Source organism: Callorhinchus milii, unplaced genomic scaffold (assembly GCF_018977255.1).
Source record: "Callorhinchus milii isolate IMCB2004 unplaced genomic scaffold, IMCB_Cmil_1.0 Scaffold1, whole genome shotgun sequence".
Classification (NCBI taxonomy): domain Eukaryota; kingdom Metazoa; phylum Chordata; class Chondrichthyes; order Chimaeriformes; family Callorhinchidae; genus Callorhinchus; species Callorhinchus milii.
Genome location: NW_024704742.1, coordinates 119,924,571 through 119,940,611, shown reverse-complemented (window position 1 = coordinate 119,940,611; position 16,041 = coordinate 119,924,571). Strand labels below are relative to the sequence as shown.

Here is a 16,041-nt window from a genome sequence, read left to right as displayed (position 1 = left end):
GTAATCTCAGTAAGTTAACAACAAGACCCCATTATTAATAACCAATCTTCATATTTCCCTTTACATTGTTTCTCTGAATAAGCTGCTGGAGGATTCTTTTTCTCTCTCACCATACTTTATGCCTTCCGAATGAGCAATGATTTTCATACGTTTCACAGTGATGCCACAATGACCTGAGGTCAAAGACCTACATGCACGGCTCATTGGTCCAAATCCATCAAATTGTCAAAGTATCAATGGTAAATAAAGGTGTCAGTGAAAGGAGTGTATTTTTATACTGAATGAAACTGGACTTGATACCAATGAGATTTTAAATATATTTGAAAATAAAAATGAGACCACTTAAGATGCGAAATATCACATCAGGCTCTTCTCAGGAGGGAAAGTGCAACATAATAGCTGTACACACCTGAGCTCCGAAAGGTTCAAGGCAACTTGGTTATTGGAAATAGAAATTGACTGGGGAACCGCATGATGGAACTCTTCAATATAGCAATCCCTCCAAAATACATAACCCAGCCAGATAGAGACAGGCATTAAGGGCAGGATACTGGGATTAAAAGATCTGCCAAGATCTAATAAACTGGTGGAACAAGATTGATAAACTAACTGATCTCATCCTGTACCTATTTTCCAATTGTTTTTAAAATGACATGTAATATGTGTTCGCTGTGATTTTTCCCATTTATCTTTGCAGCTATTGTGAAAGTGATTAGCTGTTGTGTTAATCGGATGTCGAGGCTGGTAGACTACCAAGTGTCTAGTGGGTATTACATTGATTTTAGATGCAGTAATTTGGTTTAAGGATTCTATCATAATGTGCACTCATTATCTCTGTAATCTAGTTGTCAAATAGTTTGTGGTGTGACATGAGTCTGCATGGTTGTTCGCTTTGCCATTTCTTTCAAACCATAGTTAATTTTAACATCACGCTTAAAAAAGAGAGGAAAAAAAGTCTCTGGAATGCAAGAGTAATGACCAATCCTAGCTTGTTTTGAGTGGATTTGTTCTGACAGATTAGTTCATTATCCTGCCTTCCCACAAATGAGAATCTTTCACTCACATTTTAAACTATTGATCATGTTTTCAGTTCCCCTTCTCTTCCCCACCCCCCTTCCATGTTTTTCTTGCTTCATCTTTGTCTACTTCTATGTGAGTGGAGTCCTGTAGCTCAGTGGTTAGAGCGTTTGTGGGATACTGTTTGTGGGACACTACTGTGTGCAATTGGCTGCTGCATTTCGCCCACAAAATGTACAGTCAGTTCACTTTACAGTATATTCTATGAAGTGCTTTGAGACGTCTTGAAGATGTGATAAGGTGCTATTTCAAATACAAGGATTATTATGCTCTGGATGCAGTCAATAAGCAATCTTGTCCCTAGGCCTCTACCAATGGTCTTGGGTTGGTTGCTGTAAAGTGAGTAATTTAGGCACTTTTCATTCCCCGCTTTTCACAGCCAATACAAGAACAGTAGTAGGTTATTTGACATGTAGAGCCTTTTACCATTGTATTATATTATGGCAGATCTTTGATCTCATTAACCAGCTTTTTCTCCATATCCCTTAATACTTTCATCCTCAAAGTACCTATTGATTCTGCTTGGGGCCCATGTGTCTTGTTTAGCATTCAGCTTTTTATCCTTTAAAAAATATATATTTATTTCCCTTCAGAGAACTACTTATTCGGCCCAATCGGAATGATTAGCTGAGGGGCCACCTTGCTTAGAAATTTATAGCACAGAAGGAGGCTTTTCAGCCCATTGTGCCATGCGAGTGTTCAATTAAAAGCTCCGCCTATATTATGTGGAGGGCGAGTTCTCCAAATGAGTTTGGTGTCCTGGGTTTGGCACTGCTGCCCTAACAATTGACATTGTTTTAAAATAACGACTCCATCTAATACTGTATGTCTGTCATGAGGATTAGTGCTAATCCAATCTCCCGGTTCAATTGACGAACAAACTGCTGAAACTTTGCTCTTGCTCTTTGTTATCTGAACCTCTCTGTTGGATTAATTCTTATAATCCACAGCTACTCAACCTCTATGCGTTCTGCTGACTTCATTTGAGGTAAGGCGTGATTTCTCCTCAAAGCTTTTTTTGCGGGTAGGGGGAGAAGAGGAAAGAGATTGGGCAGTACTGGGTAAACAAACAGTTGCAACAGACGTAGTCATTGTTTGAATCCTCTTTTTCATTATTAGCAGTTTAAACTTTTATTAATTCTTGCAAACCATTGAAGCTTTTAACCTGTTTTATCTTCGATATCTGCTGATGAGAGTGAATTCATTCTTCCTACCAAAATTTCCCATCCATCACAGCCCCAAACCCTGACGTGTCAGCAGTAGCCAATAAACCTTTTTGAACTGTGCACTGCGACAAAGAATAAAATGGAAGATTGAAATGTTTACACCAAGTTGCTTGTATTTTGTTGGCCACTGATTCTCTTCTAGTGGATTATTAGTTTGTAGTTTGTCTCACTGATCCCTATCATTGATATATAGTGTGAGGCCGCTTTTTATCACCTTTGCCTTGAAGAGGGCAATTCATCTTTTCTCAGTGGATCAATAAATCATGTCACACTTGGTTTGTCTGTGGTCATGAGCCTTTCCATTTTCTAACTTTATTCATGGATTTACCTGTAGCAACAAACTTTCAAAGTATTCCAGATTGGGTTATAATAAAAGACAAGTATTTGGTGCATCTTTGTTTTGTGAATTTTAATTAACCTTTTAATTAACAGATTAATCCTAGAATCATAGAAATTTACAGCGCAGAAGGAGGCTATTCGACCCATCGAGTCTGCATAGGCTCCTAGAGCAAGTTGTTCATTCAATCCCACTGCCCTGTCCCTGTACCCCTTCAAGCCTTTATCTTTCATACACCGTCTTCTTCTCACTTGAAACATACAAGGATTCTACCTGTACCACCTTACTTGGTAGGGCATTTCATATCCCAACAACTCTGAGTGAAAACATTTCTCCTAAGCTTTTCTTCTGGCTATTTTACATCTATGTCCTCTAGTCACTGACTCTTCTACCAGTGTAAATATCTTCTCCTTAGTTATGCTGTCAAACTCCTCATAATTTGGTCACCTCTATGAGTTTGTGCCTCGGCCTTCGCTGTTGCAATGAAAACAGACTTGACTTCTCCAATCTCTCCTTATAACTAAAACCCCTCACCGCTGGTGTCATTCTCATAAATTTCCTCCGCACCCCTTCCAAAGCCTTAACATGCTTCCTGTAGTGAGGTGCCCAAAACTAAACAGACTACTTGAATTGCAGCCTAATCAATGATTTGTACAAACTTTTGCTGTTGTACTCTATGCCCCTATGTATAAAAAGATAGAATATCAATAGCTTTTTTTCATTGCCCTTTCTACTTGTGCTGCCACTTTTAAGGACTTGTACCTGGACTCCCAAGTCTCTTTGCTCCTATGCACTTTGCAAAATACGCCCATTCAATATTTACTCTTTTTCTGCCCAAATTAAAAGGCTTGCATGTTGCTTCAACCAGTTAAACAGGAACTGACCTGACTGAGCATGTCCGACTTATTTCTGTATTCTCTGGTGGCTGGGAAATTTGTATGTTGCAATCACATTATTTCCCAGCCACAGTAGTTTTTTTCAGGCCTGTGTTTTCTTCTACACTAGTCTTATTCCTTTGATTTCTCATATTTTTCATCTCGAGGTAAATTCATGAGATTTGTAGTTCCAGTATTCAGAATAATAATTCTTCATATGTGAGTTTGGAAGGGTGGGTGGTGGGAGAGGCAATACAATCTGTCTTTCCCCCCAGTGTCCAGGCAAGTGCAATTTCCATCCAGAGTTACAGAAGGGCAATGTGAGATACAATTCCTGACTAATTTTCTTTTTCCTAGCCCCAAGGCTAATTGTAGCATTTCCCTTTTCACTTCTTTCTGGCTAATGTTTCATGGAAGCAATGAGGGGGAATCGATCAAAACTGAGGTTTAAGTTTGATGGTTGCTAAACCGTTCGTAAATTAGAAGCCGGAAGAATTAACCAAACCACTGTGGTGTTTTCTTTAATATTTCGGATTAAGGTGGGTTGGATGTCTTGCTCAAAGGTGTCCCAATGACTGTGTTTGTGCAGTAAATACAAATTCTGGGAGGATTCAGTTTCTGATTCTCTCGCTCTTAGGTAGTTGTTAAGTATAATTTTTATTTTGCCCACAAAATACAGTCAATCTACTTTACGATATACTCTGTGAAGCACTTTGAGACGTCTCAATGATGTGATAAGGTACCATATCAAACGCAAGGATTATTATTATTTAGGCTTCGAGAAGGAGATTTCTAATAACAGTTGATTGTTTTAATAGATATGAGGAAATGCCTTTTTTTCTGATTCTCAACAACTTAACCAATGCAGGCCACAGAACAGCCCCCAAACCCCGCCCCTCTCATCCCCACATATACACTCACAAGAAATGTGGTCTCATCAGACAAATCCCTGCTCCTACATATTTAGCAGTTCATAATATTTGTCTTGTTATTCACTCCTATTGCTCTGCAGTGTGGGAGAGGTGAATTGCATTTCTTTGTGGATATGAAGAAAGGTCTGCATGTTTTTGCGTGTACCTGTGTATATATTGCTCCTTTTATAGATTTTTTTAAAAAAAGGTCTGCCTTAAACAAAATAGGTGATTGTCCTGTGAGTTCTTTTGTTTTAAGCATTTAAATATTTATTGCCTGTGTCTGAGGCTGAACGGATCTTCCTGATTCCATTTGAGCATGGACCATGACTGCAAAGCTTCAGTTTCAGTCGTTACAGTGATGTGGGAGTTTTGCTTGTACAAGTATAAGCTCTGAGGGGCTGTCCCAAGTGAAGAGTACCATATGAATGCAATTTGTTGTTGTTATAATTCACCAAGCAGTGTTGATGGGGAACGCCTGGAAGTTCTAATCATAGTTGGTTCATTCAGGGAATAGAGAGAGGTATTGGAGAGGGGAAAAGGAGGAATGCTGGCTCATGTGGAATATAAACAGTAGCACGGACTAGTTGGGCCGAATGGCCTATTTCCATGCTGCAATATTCTTTCTAGATAATCTTTAAAATGGTTTAAATAAATCTGGGGGAATCTGCCTCTTCACAGCAAACATCTAGGTATTCTTCACTGTATCATTCTTAGGATACCTGGTGAGATCTATCAATGCTCAGTACTATATTTTGTGTGTGTGTGTGTGTGTAACATGAGAAAAAAAACTGTCTTTAACGTTAGGAATCTTAATCACAAATGTAAATCAACACAAAATGTCTGAAGGAAAAAACAGATGACAACATGAGTTCTCAGCATCTTTTCACATTCAGAAATACTTCCTGGATTTTGTAACATTAAATTTGTTCAGCAAACAGAAACGTCTTGATGTTATCTTTAAACAAAAATGTTTCAGCATTTCAGTATCTTTAACAATTTCACTTTGATACTCACCTTATGCAAATCGCCACTCTTGATTAAGATGTTGTGATAGTAAGATACAGTATTGTCCATTGAAGGTAGAAACTTTGGATGGATGACTGGAAAAAATCTTGTGGTCAATTTGGAAACTCCAATATAACATTTCAAAATAGTACTGATTTAACTGTGCTGTGACAATCTCACTATGTTTAGCAGAGTTAAAGTGAGAGGAAATGAGACTTGAGATAAGGGAAAGATGGCGAAAATTGGTCTACTCATTTTTAGGCTATCCAGTCATCAAGTGTGTTCTACAATTTTTATTAGAACATGACAGATATTTTAATCCTATTTGCATGCCTTTTCTCTTTAATACCCTTCCTTCCCAAGTATGTGTTTGTTTCCTGAAAAATGAGTTATTAAGGAAAGAATCCTTTTGTTAAAATATTTCAATTCTCATGTTGTATTTAATCACAAGATTGTCTTGTATAAAGAAAGCCCTGTGGCTCATTTGATCTCATCCTTATAGATCATCTACCCCACTATCCTCCCATCACTGCATCAAGCTACTTTGTAAAAATGAGTTCACTGTCCTAGCCTCAACAACCTTTCCTTGTAATGATAGATAAAGGTTTTCAGAGTTCAGTGCTTCCATCGAAACTAGTAAATCCTTTTCATCATTTTTGCAGTGGGAGAGAATGGAAATGACTAAAAGGTGTTCGAGAATGAGCAGGATGACTGAATGCATATTGGACCATCTTGATGGAACATCAGTTGAAACACTCATTGAATCTTTTTTAAGTATATAAATAAATATATGTAGATCTTGGAGCCTTTTCAAGGTGGTAATCAAAGTATTTTAATAATGGTATGAACCACAAAAACAAAGGTTTGTCCTTCATCTGAACCAACCTTCCCTCTTTACCTGATTGGACAACTGTCTTGAAATTATGCTTGTGGGCCAATTATTTTTATGAAGCACATTGTGGGCTGTTTGCACAATTCTATTTGCTGGTGGCTATCATCCTGTTCAATAAGGTTGTTCATGCGTTTGTTATGATGTTGTCCCTGAATTAATAACCGTACTTGAATAATTCCAATTTCAGTAAACATCAGGATTGATCAGAAAAAATTGCCTTCACTGTGTAAGTGTGTAACTGTATAAAATTAGACTAAGCACTTAAATTAAAGAACCAGAAGTACTGTAATTGCTTTAAGTGATGGACGTTGGTATATCATTAAGCATTGTTTGATAGCTCTATGATTTTTCTTTTACAAACCGGCTTTGTGCATTTTTCTTGCCAACAAAATACCAGCAACTGAAATAACCATGCAATTAACACTTAACTGTAGAGGTGCAATTACAGGCATTGAATTTACTTGTGGATATTTGGATTTTGTTGTTCACGCTGACCAATACAATATAGTATTTGGATGTGAAGAATACTTTTGGATTTTGTGTTCGAGTTTAAAATCTGCAATCTCGTTACTCATTCAATGCCTTGAATGAGTGATTTGCAAATAATAATAATAATAAACCTTGCATTTGATATAGCGCTTTTCACGTCGGGAGGACGTCCCAAAGCGCTTCACAGAACACACTGTAAAGTGAATTGACTGTATATTTGTGGGCGAACGCGGCAGCAAATTGCGCACAGCAATGTCCCACAAACAGTCGTAGATTGAAAATGACCAATTTTTATTATTGTTTTTGGTTTTGGAGGGATTATTATTAGGCGTGTGGAGTAAGGAAACTTGCCCAAGGTTTCGCCCTGCCTGGAACAAGCAGATACTTAAATCCTGCATAGAAACATGGACGTTTTCAGGACTGAGGGAGCGATGCACCCTTCAGACAAGACATTGAACTGAAGTCCCGTCTGCCTGTTCAGGTGGACATTAATGATCCCATGGTACTATTCGAAAAGAGAAGGGAGTTTCTCCCAATGTCCTGGCCACCAATCGTCCAGATAAAAAAAATTAGTCATTCATTTCATGACTTTTTGTGGGACAAATGCCTGCACAAATTGGCTTTCAACAAAAGACATAGTCGCTACACTGCACAGTGAAATCCTATGAAATGTTTTGCGATGTCTTGACGATGTAATAAGGCGCCACATCAAATGCAAAGATTATTCTCTTCTGCATGAACTGGGCTCATTTGAGGTAGACCTTCTAGGCCAGAACATTGTGGGTATCAGCTCATTGTCTATCTGATCCTCCAGTGCACTATTTAGGAGCACTGCATTGACAGAACCGTTGTCCTTCAATGAAGTGTTGACCAAGCCCTGCTTCTTCAGGTGGGTGTTGAGGATCCCATTAAACTATTCAAAAAGAGAAGGAAGTTTCTCCTGGTCTTGGCCAATAATCTTTATTATACATTTCAAAAAAAATCTAATTGTGTGAGATGTATTTCACCCGTAGGTGCTGAATCAAATGTTCTTGTTAATACTGAGTAGAATTGATGCAGTTGTCATGGAATTTTTTTTAAAAAGGGCCACTGAAATGTAGTTCCCCACTCCCTTCACTCTCACCAGTAACTCCTATAAAAAAATGTTTAAAATAAAATAAAAGGCTATTCTTGAAGAATATATTAAATTATTTTATAAAGCTATAAGACAAAATTGAAGTCCTGAATTCAGAGCTGTTTTTAGCTGTTTGCTAAAATCTAGGAATAATCTGCACAACGAAATACAGATTGGGACCTGTTTGCAGTAAATAAGTAGGTATGAGCTGCATCTTATTGCATGCATAAGTTTTATCAGCAATGTCAAGTGTAGATTCTTTCCCCTAAACCATTGCATCCTGTTGTGCTCTGCTCACACCACAGCTCTGAGTTTTTGAATCCAGGTGTCAATTTTTTTCTATATTTGGTTAGCATTCGTGATGGTTGCTTTATATATAGAAATGCGAAGTGAAGTAAGCTGAGACCAAACCCGTGTGTGTACAGAATGGGGATAAAAAATTTTTGTCTGAACAAAGTTAGAAGCATGAATATAATAATAATAATCCTTGCATATAATATAGTGTCTTATCACATCTACGAGATGTTTTGAAGTGCCTCGCAGAATATACTGGAAGTGAATTGACTGCATATTTTGTGGGCGAAATCTTAAATATAAAATGTCGGTTAGGGGAAATTACCTATTGGCAACAGTGAATTCCTGGAGGTGAGAAACCTACAGGGTAGATGAAGAGATACAAAGGCAGATGTGGAACCTTGTATCTATGCTGACTCTGAGTTATCGCGCACTCTCCACTTCCTTCTCTCCACCATTGGTCTCCAAGCTTTTTGCCCCATCTTCTACAGTTCCCTCCCATAACTACTTTGCCCACAAAATATACAGTCAGTTCACTTTAAAGTATATTCTGAAGTCCTTTGAGACGTCTCGGAGACGTGATAAGGCGCTATATCAAATGCAAGACTTTATTTGCTATGCTACCACTCTCCTTAACTTCGAAAAGCCCTAAAGACCTAACTCTTTTACTTTTGTCAACATTTTAAACCTTACTTTCCTTATTTTTCCCCAGTATATGTGCTTTTACGTAAAACGAGGTGTATGTGTGTTGTGTGTAATCAATTGTGTATTTCAAGTAGTGCCGTGCCTTTAAATTGCGTGGATATCTGGAATTCAAATATTGTAAGAAGAGAAAAAAAAGTGTACGTATTATTCCAAATCATAGCTGCAGTTTTCAGCATCTGAAATTCTGCAATACATTTCTTATTTTCCCGCAACCAGTCTATAATATTCATTATCACAATCTGTGTTGGAGTGTTTGGAGCGGAAGAACATTGCTCCTCAGCCAAGCACCTGGCTATTTACCATTTCACTTCTATTTCACATAATCAAGACAGTTTTCAGTCCAATTGGACAAGTTGAAATCAATTTTGTGCACCTTTACAGCTGTACGTGCCAAATGTCTTCCGGTCTGTTGGACTTCCTTTGATTGCTGTTTTATTTGTCTCACTGGATTTAGTGGAGTGAGGTGTAACTTATTGCTTCCACTGCCATGCATACAGTCATTCAGCATTCGATAAAACACTCACACCTCACAATTAATGTTTAACTAGTCTGTAATCCTTTGTTTTAAAAAAAGGACCTATTAAGCTGCCCTCTAGGCTTGGACTCAGGCCTGTATATATGGAGCGACTAGAAATATTAGCCAGGCATCATTGGTTTGCTCAAGCATATCCCTGATGATAATTGTATCCTGTTTTCGTTCTGTTTGTTTATAGACATTTCAATACTTGACAGTTTACAACTGGAATGGGGATTATTAAAGTGATAAGAATGAGATTACTGCTAAACAGGGCAGTGCATTTAACCTTTGAGCAGAGGACCATATGTTTGATGTCATTCTTATTGTCTTATTTGCAGTGGGGGCAGCAGTTAGGGTGGGGAAATTGAATTTAGTGCCTTTGGATAGGGAAGAGCACAGAATCATCCAAGATTTCTGCTTCTGAAAGCTATCAGTGACTCAGCTGCAAGGTATGCATTCTAGGTGAGAAGATTGAACTAAGCTATGATCTCCTCCACAGTTCAACCGCCCTTTGGCTGTGCAAGTGTCAGCACCTTCAAGAGGAGAGGGATTAAATTATTTTGTGGGGCCCAAACTTGAAAGTAAAATCTGCAAAATAAACCATTTAACATTTATTGCATGGATCAGGATAAAACATGTACACATTTAACTTAAGGCAGACTTCTGTAAATTATGTTTAGGCTAACCTTCCACTCTTGTTATCCTGGTACAAATGTGAAGTGTATTCTTTGACCATCTGTATATTGAGTGCTTAAAAAAAAGTCTTCTCCTAATGTATTCATTAAGTAAATCATATTCTTGGATTTTAAGCACCAAAGTCCTGCTGATGTTGGTTGTGTTTTAAGAAAAGCTTAACACGTATTCCAAAAGATTTTAAAATTAATAATGAATAAAATATATAAAGATCCTTACATTTGTTATAGTGTCTTATCACATTGAAATGTTTCAAAACTCTTCACAGAGGTTTCCGTAGAGTGTCCTGACACTATTTGTTATGAATCCAACAACAAATTTGTGCTCAATAATGTGCACTACCCTTTTTTCCTGGGGGTTTATTGGTCAGGACACGGGAGGAAAAAACTTCTCTTTTCAAATTGTGCCATGGGATCTTTTAACATTCAGATCTAAAGGAAGGCTCCCTCTGTATTGTATTGTAGTGTCAGCCAAGACTGTCAGCTCAAAATATGAGGTGGGACTTGAATCTACAATCTGATTCACATTCCAGTTGTAAACTGTCAGAATAATTATAGCAAATAGTGAGCATAAATGGAAACAGTTCTTGCACGTGAGTGAGTACACTCCCTTCAATGAATCATTGGTAGTCAATGGGGTCAGGCTGCTCACAAGAATATTTGCTGCCTTTTTTTCGGATTGATGTACACCTTGCACTTCTGTTTTGTTGCTAGTGGCTGAAACAATGGCTTATTAAGAGGGGATTATGAAGCCACTGGCTCTGTGTTCCTAACGTCACCTTGGAGTCTGCAAAGACAAAATGTAAAGACAATTTCGCGATTGTGGCTCAGCTAGGAATATTTTCGTACAACATTCTGAAATGGAATTAAAATACACACCAGTTTAAAAAAAAGTTTATTATCTCTTTCTAGTATTTGCATAAACAGAAAACATTGATTTAAAAAAAATGTAATGTCTTTATTCAACAACTTGCATTTATAAAGCATCCCCGGGTGCTTATTCAGGTAGTGAAGCCCTTGGTAACTGCATCATGATCATGAGTTAAGGCGAGTGCTTCACTGTTAATCTGCCTGTTGCAATTCTCCATCAAATGGTTCACACTGTGCTCAAAATCTAGATTGCTAAACTGAGACCAGCAAGTAATTTTCTCGATTGGAAGCCCGAGTTTAATTCTACTTCGAGATTTTCAGAAGATAGTAAATAACCACAAAACGGTTCTGCAAAAAGATAGGATGGCACTTGAGAATTGGAATTTTATCAGGCTGGGACTTTTGACTCTTGATTCCGAGGGAACCACCCTGCTTCACTGAGCTGTAAATTGTTTTGCAATGTTTCAGATGAGTCAGAATTTTGAAATGCCTGTGTTGTGTTGGGGATTAAGTGGCTTCTTTCAGTTGAGCACAGAGGGAAATCAACAGCTGGGCAAGGTTAATCGGCAGGACGGTTGAGGTCGAAACTCTGGACTTGGTTAATAAACAACTTGATGTTGTAAAGGGCAGAGGGTATGGTTGGTATTCTGGATAGACGAGGTTAAATGGGTCGAAGGGCCTTTTTTGTCCATTCTTGTGAACATGGAGTAGGTTAAGTTGTATTTGTGAAGATTCCAATAACGTAGACTTATCCACCAACCTCATTTTTTTTTAAAAAAGTTACACAGAAGTGAGTGTAGGAGACACTAACTAATCTTTGTAGGTTCTGAATGTGAATGCTTTTTTAGAAAAAAAAAGTCGTAAGAGTGTTAAAATTAAAGCAAACAATTAACCAATACAGGTTTCTAACAATGTCCCTTTTTCACTGCTGTCCAGACATTGTTAGGAAAGGACTGCATGATTCAAGGAAACAGCAGAGGGAGAGATTATAGACGTAAATTAGTGGGAAACTCTTGACCTTGCATCAGCAGTTTGTACAGTATAACAGGAAGTACGCAGCCAAAACCAGCCCTTTGTGATCTATTTTACTGGTGCTTTACTGGTTTTGACAGCCTGGGGGAAGGAACAGTGACGCTTGTCTTCTGAAATCAGCCCAGCCACGACAGAGTCTGATGTGCTGCATTTTCCCCGAGTAGCAGATCAAAACGTTTTTCAGCAGTTTGCTTGAAACTTTTTTTCTTGTAAACTTTTTTTTGGAACTATATTTCCCTTTGTTTTGCAATTACTCTTATTTTTTAAAATAAAAAAACGAAACTATGGCTGCTAAAATGGAAAATTGGCTTAAATGTACTTCAGTAAATCAGTATAATTGTTTTTTCTGTAATTGTAAACTGCAGATGGAGTCTTAAGATCAGATTTTCCATTATTATTAAACTTTTATGTTCTTTTGCAGACATTACTTAAGTGCTTGTTTTTTGAAGAATAAACTAGACTCTGCCAAACAGTGTGAAAGTTTTAGTTTCTGTCTGCAGTATGACAGCTATTTCATAGCTATCTGATTGATGAAAAAACTGATTTGAAAAAAGAACCCTTCAACTGTGGAAGTTTTTTTAAATGAAAGTATCTATTATGATTTAGGCTTCAGAGTACATAAACACTTTTCACATAGTTGTATTGTACATTTTGTCCATTTCTTTTTATTTTCAGTTCCCACTCTTAGTAATTTATATTTTGTATTTGATTCCAATCCCCAACAGTTCCCACCATTGGGGGTTAGAATATAAAAGCGAGGAAGTAATGCTTCAGTTTTGTAGAGCCTTGGACAGACCCCATCTGGAGCACTGCATTCAGATCTGGGCATCTCACCTCAGGAAAAATATATTGGCCTTGGAGAGGAAAAAGCACAGATTCACCAGAATGATTTTGGGTCTGAAGAGGTTAAATTACAACAATACCAACTTGCAGTTCATGAGGATAGGTTGCATAAACTTAGTTTGTATTCCCTGGAGTTCAGAAGGTGAGGGTGGTCTGACTGAGGTGTTTAAAATGACAACCAGTTAAGTGATAGTGTAGATACAGAGAAACTATTTCCTCTGGTGAGGGAATCCAGGACAAAGGGACATAATCTAAAAATTAGAGCTAGAGGTAGTGAAATCAGGAAGCATTTTTTTTTGCGCACAAAGGGATGTGGTCCAAAAGTCACACACCACTTTTGGTTACTGCTGACTTTACTTTCCTTCAGATCGGGTGTTATGGAAAGCAATACATATATCAAGCTCCACCATCACATAGCAAAGGCATTAAGCACAAATATGCGTGCAGACCACTGGACAGGAATTGAGTATTTTAAACAGCACAGTAGTAAAAAGAGCACTGGGTCAATTGGAATTTTCAAGATGGGTTGAAAGATTTTTNAGGTAAGAATATAAAGAGATATGGAGAAAAGGCAGACCAATGGAATTGAGATACAGATCAGCCATGACCTTAAAAAATGGTGGAACAGGCTCGGGGGCTGAATGGCCTCTCCTGTTATATGTTCCTAATCTCTCATATGATGCCACACATTATGTAAATAGTGGAGAAAACCATTAAAATGCCTCTCTAGAAGGCTCAAAGCATCAATGTTATAATGTGCCAAAGGGTGGTAGTCGATGAGAGTTTCCCCGGTTTCCCTTGCCCCAAGAGTTCTTATTTGGCTAAGTTCTCAGTTGTAGCCATGTTATTTGTAGTCAGGTCCCAGGGACTTGCTGTCAGAGGTGAACAGCCAATATATATTGAATTACAACAACAACAACAACAAGATTCCATTTATAAAGCGCCTTTCACGTCAGGAGGACGTCCCAAGGCGCTGCACAGTTGGGTCATGACCCGAGCAGGGGGGAAATGGTCAGGGTGAGGGGAGGGAAGGGAGGGAGCGAGGAGGGGGGAAATGGTCAGGGTGAGGGGAGGGAAGGGAGGGAGCAAGGAGGGGGGAAATGGTCAGGGTGAGGGGAGGGAAGGAGCGAGGAGGGGGAAGAGAGTCGAGAGGGGAGCTGAAGGCACGGTCAAAGAGAAGAATTAGGCTTGAATTGGGTTTTCATAGCACTGCTCGTTTTACTACTGTGCTGTTTAAAATACTCAACTGCTGATCCTGTGGTCTGTCCACGCTCACTCGTGCTAAATGCTGTTGCTGTGTAATAGTGGAGATTGATATGCATTACTTTCTAGAATGTCTGATGTTGAGGAAAACAAAGTTAGCAGTAACCAACAATTGTGCCAGGTTTTTGGCCACTTAATTTCTTCACCAATCTCTGACCTTTGTTCTCAAATGTTCCTTCATCTCAGGGTCATTTTGGGTTCCAGAGGGTTGTGCATAAACCTGTTGCGATGACGACACCACAAACTTGATATCTCAGGGGCTTTGAGATGACCAATGTGAGCAGCGGCACCCATTTAAATCTGCATGAGCTCCTCCCTCTCTCGGGCACGCAGTTGAATATCCTGCTGATTCTCATTGTCCATTCTTGCACCTGAAGAATGGACAATTGAGCAAGCTATTGAAGTCAGAATTACACCCTGGAATCCTCCAGATAAATTGGTTGTTCACCTGATGACAGTTTTGTCTGTGGGATCTTTGCTTCAGCAGAATAGCTTCTGTATTTCCCTGAAAAAGTAGTTACTGTACTTGACTGTATTTACTTTAAAGGGCTTTGAGAAGTGTGATAATAATGGCACTCTAAAAATGCACATTCTTACTTCATTCTTTGTTCAGAGCTGCCCCTCAATTTAGCAAAGTTGACAGGATATCAGCAATGTTGTTCTGGAAGTTAGGTAAATGGAAATGTCACTGGATCATTAAGTGACAATAATGATGTGATGTTTGGTTCAGCTTAGGGTTGTGTCTGATGTTGAATGTAACATATTTCCATTTCCCAACCAGGGAAATAAGTACTTTATGTGTGCAATTTTTTTTATATATAGAAACCTGGCTCACTAACAGCTGCTAATCAAAATATCTAGTTTTATGGTGCTTGAATATCTTTCTAAACAATAATTTTATGCATTTTTAAAAATCTAAATTGTACCTTTTAATACTGTACTTGTGATCCAATTTGAATGTTTATTATAATAAACCACCAGATGACAAGAGGATAAAGGGTGTTTGCAGTTATTTATCTACACAATTATTTTAATTCTGCTGTTCTGCTGTATACTTGTGGTCAAAGGTTAATGTCATCAAATATGAATCTACGTAAAACAAGCACAACAGAGGCTTCCTCAAGAATTTACAGTCTTGACTTCCTCATGAATTTACACACACATTGCTTCCAAACACACTTCAGGGATTCATTGTTGTGTGTTTCGGAAGCTCAATGTTACTTTTGTTTTCTACATTTTTTATATGAGTTGGAGTGTACTGTTTTTAAGGATACACAGCTACAAAAACTAAATCTGGGGTGTGTGTTTGCAGTGCCTGATCATGACGTCGAAGCGCAATATATTTGGACGGTTGGTGCCATGTCGCTGTCTACGAGGAGAAGAGGAAGCGGTCACTGTGTTGGACTATTCACACTGCAGTCTGGAGCAAGTCCCCAAGGAGATCTTCTCTTTTGACAAGACCTTAGAAGAACTTTATTTAGACGCTAACCAGATTGAAGAGCTTCCAAAGGTGAGATAGTCTCCTTGTTTTTGCCTGCCAAGAAAATTGTTTAACTTTTTCAGCTGTTCACTTTATTGATGTTAATCAGTAATAATTAATAATAATCCTTACAATTTATAGAGAGCTTCACATCTGGAAAGTGTCATAATATTTCACAGGATTTAGTATAAAGTGGAATGACCGTATTTTGTGGGTGAACAACCTTGTGATCGTAAATTTTATGTGAGTGTGGTTGAAAAGATACGTTTTAGGCAGGATTTAAAGACTGATAGAGAGGGGTAGACAGAGGGAACAGCAGAGGTTAGAGGTGTAGTTGTTGAAGGCTCAGCCAACGTTGGTGGTATGGAGGGAACACACAATAAACGCAAGTTTGCTGAGGGGAAGAAGCAAGCAGA

General features: G+C 38.4%; 1 protein-coding gene across 5 annotated transcripts in view; it reads left to right on the top strand.

The window, feature by feature from the left end:
• The window catches only part of erbin (erbb2 interacting protein), a 143,318-nt gene that overhangs the window by 48,799 nt on the left and 78,478 nt on the right, over positions 1 to 16,041 (top strand). For all 5 annotated transcript variants that reach the window (XM_007892113.2, XM_007892112.2, XM_007892114.2 and 2 more), the window contains one exon: positions 15,458 to 15,655. In XM_007892113.2, the coding sequence (XP_007890304.1) occupies positions 15,467 to 15,655 (189 nt within the window). In that variant the 5' untranslated portion in view covers positions 15,458 to 15,466. The remainder of the gene's footprint in view (positions 1 to 15,457; positions 15,656 to 16,041) is intronic.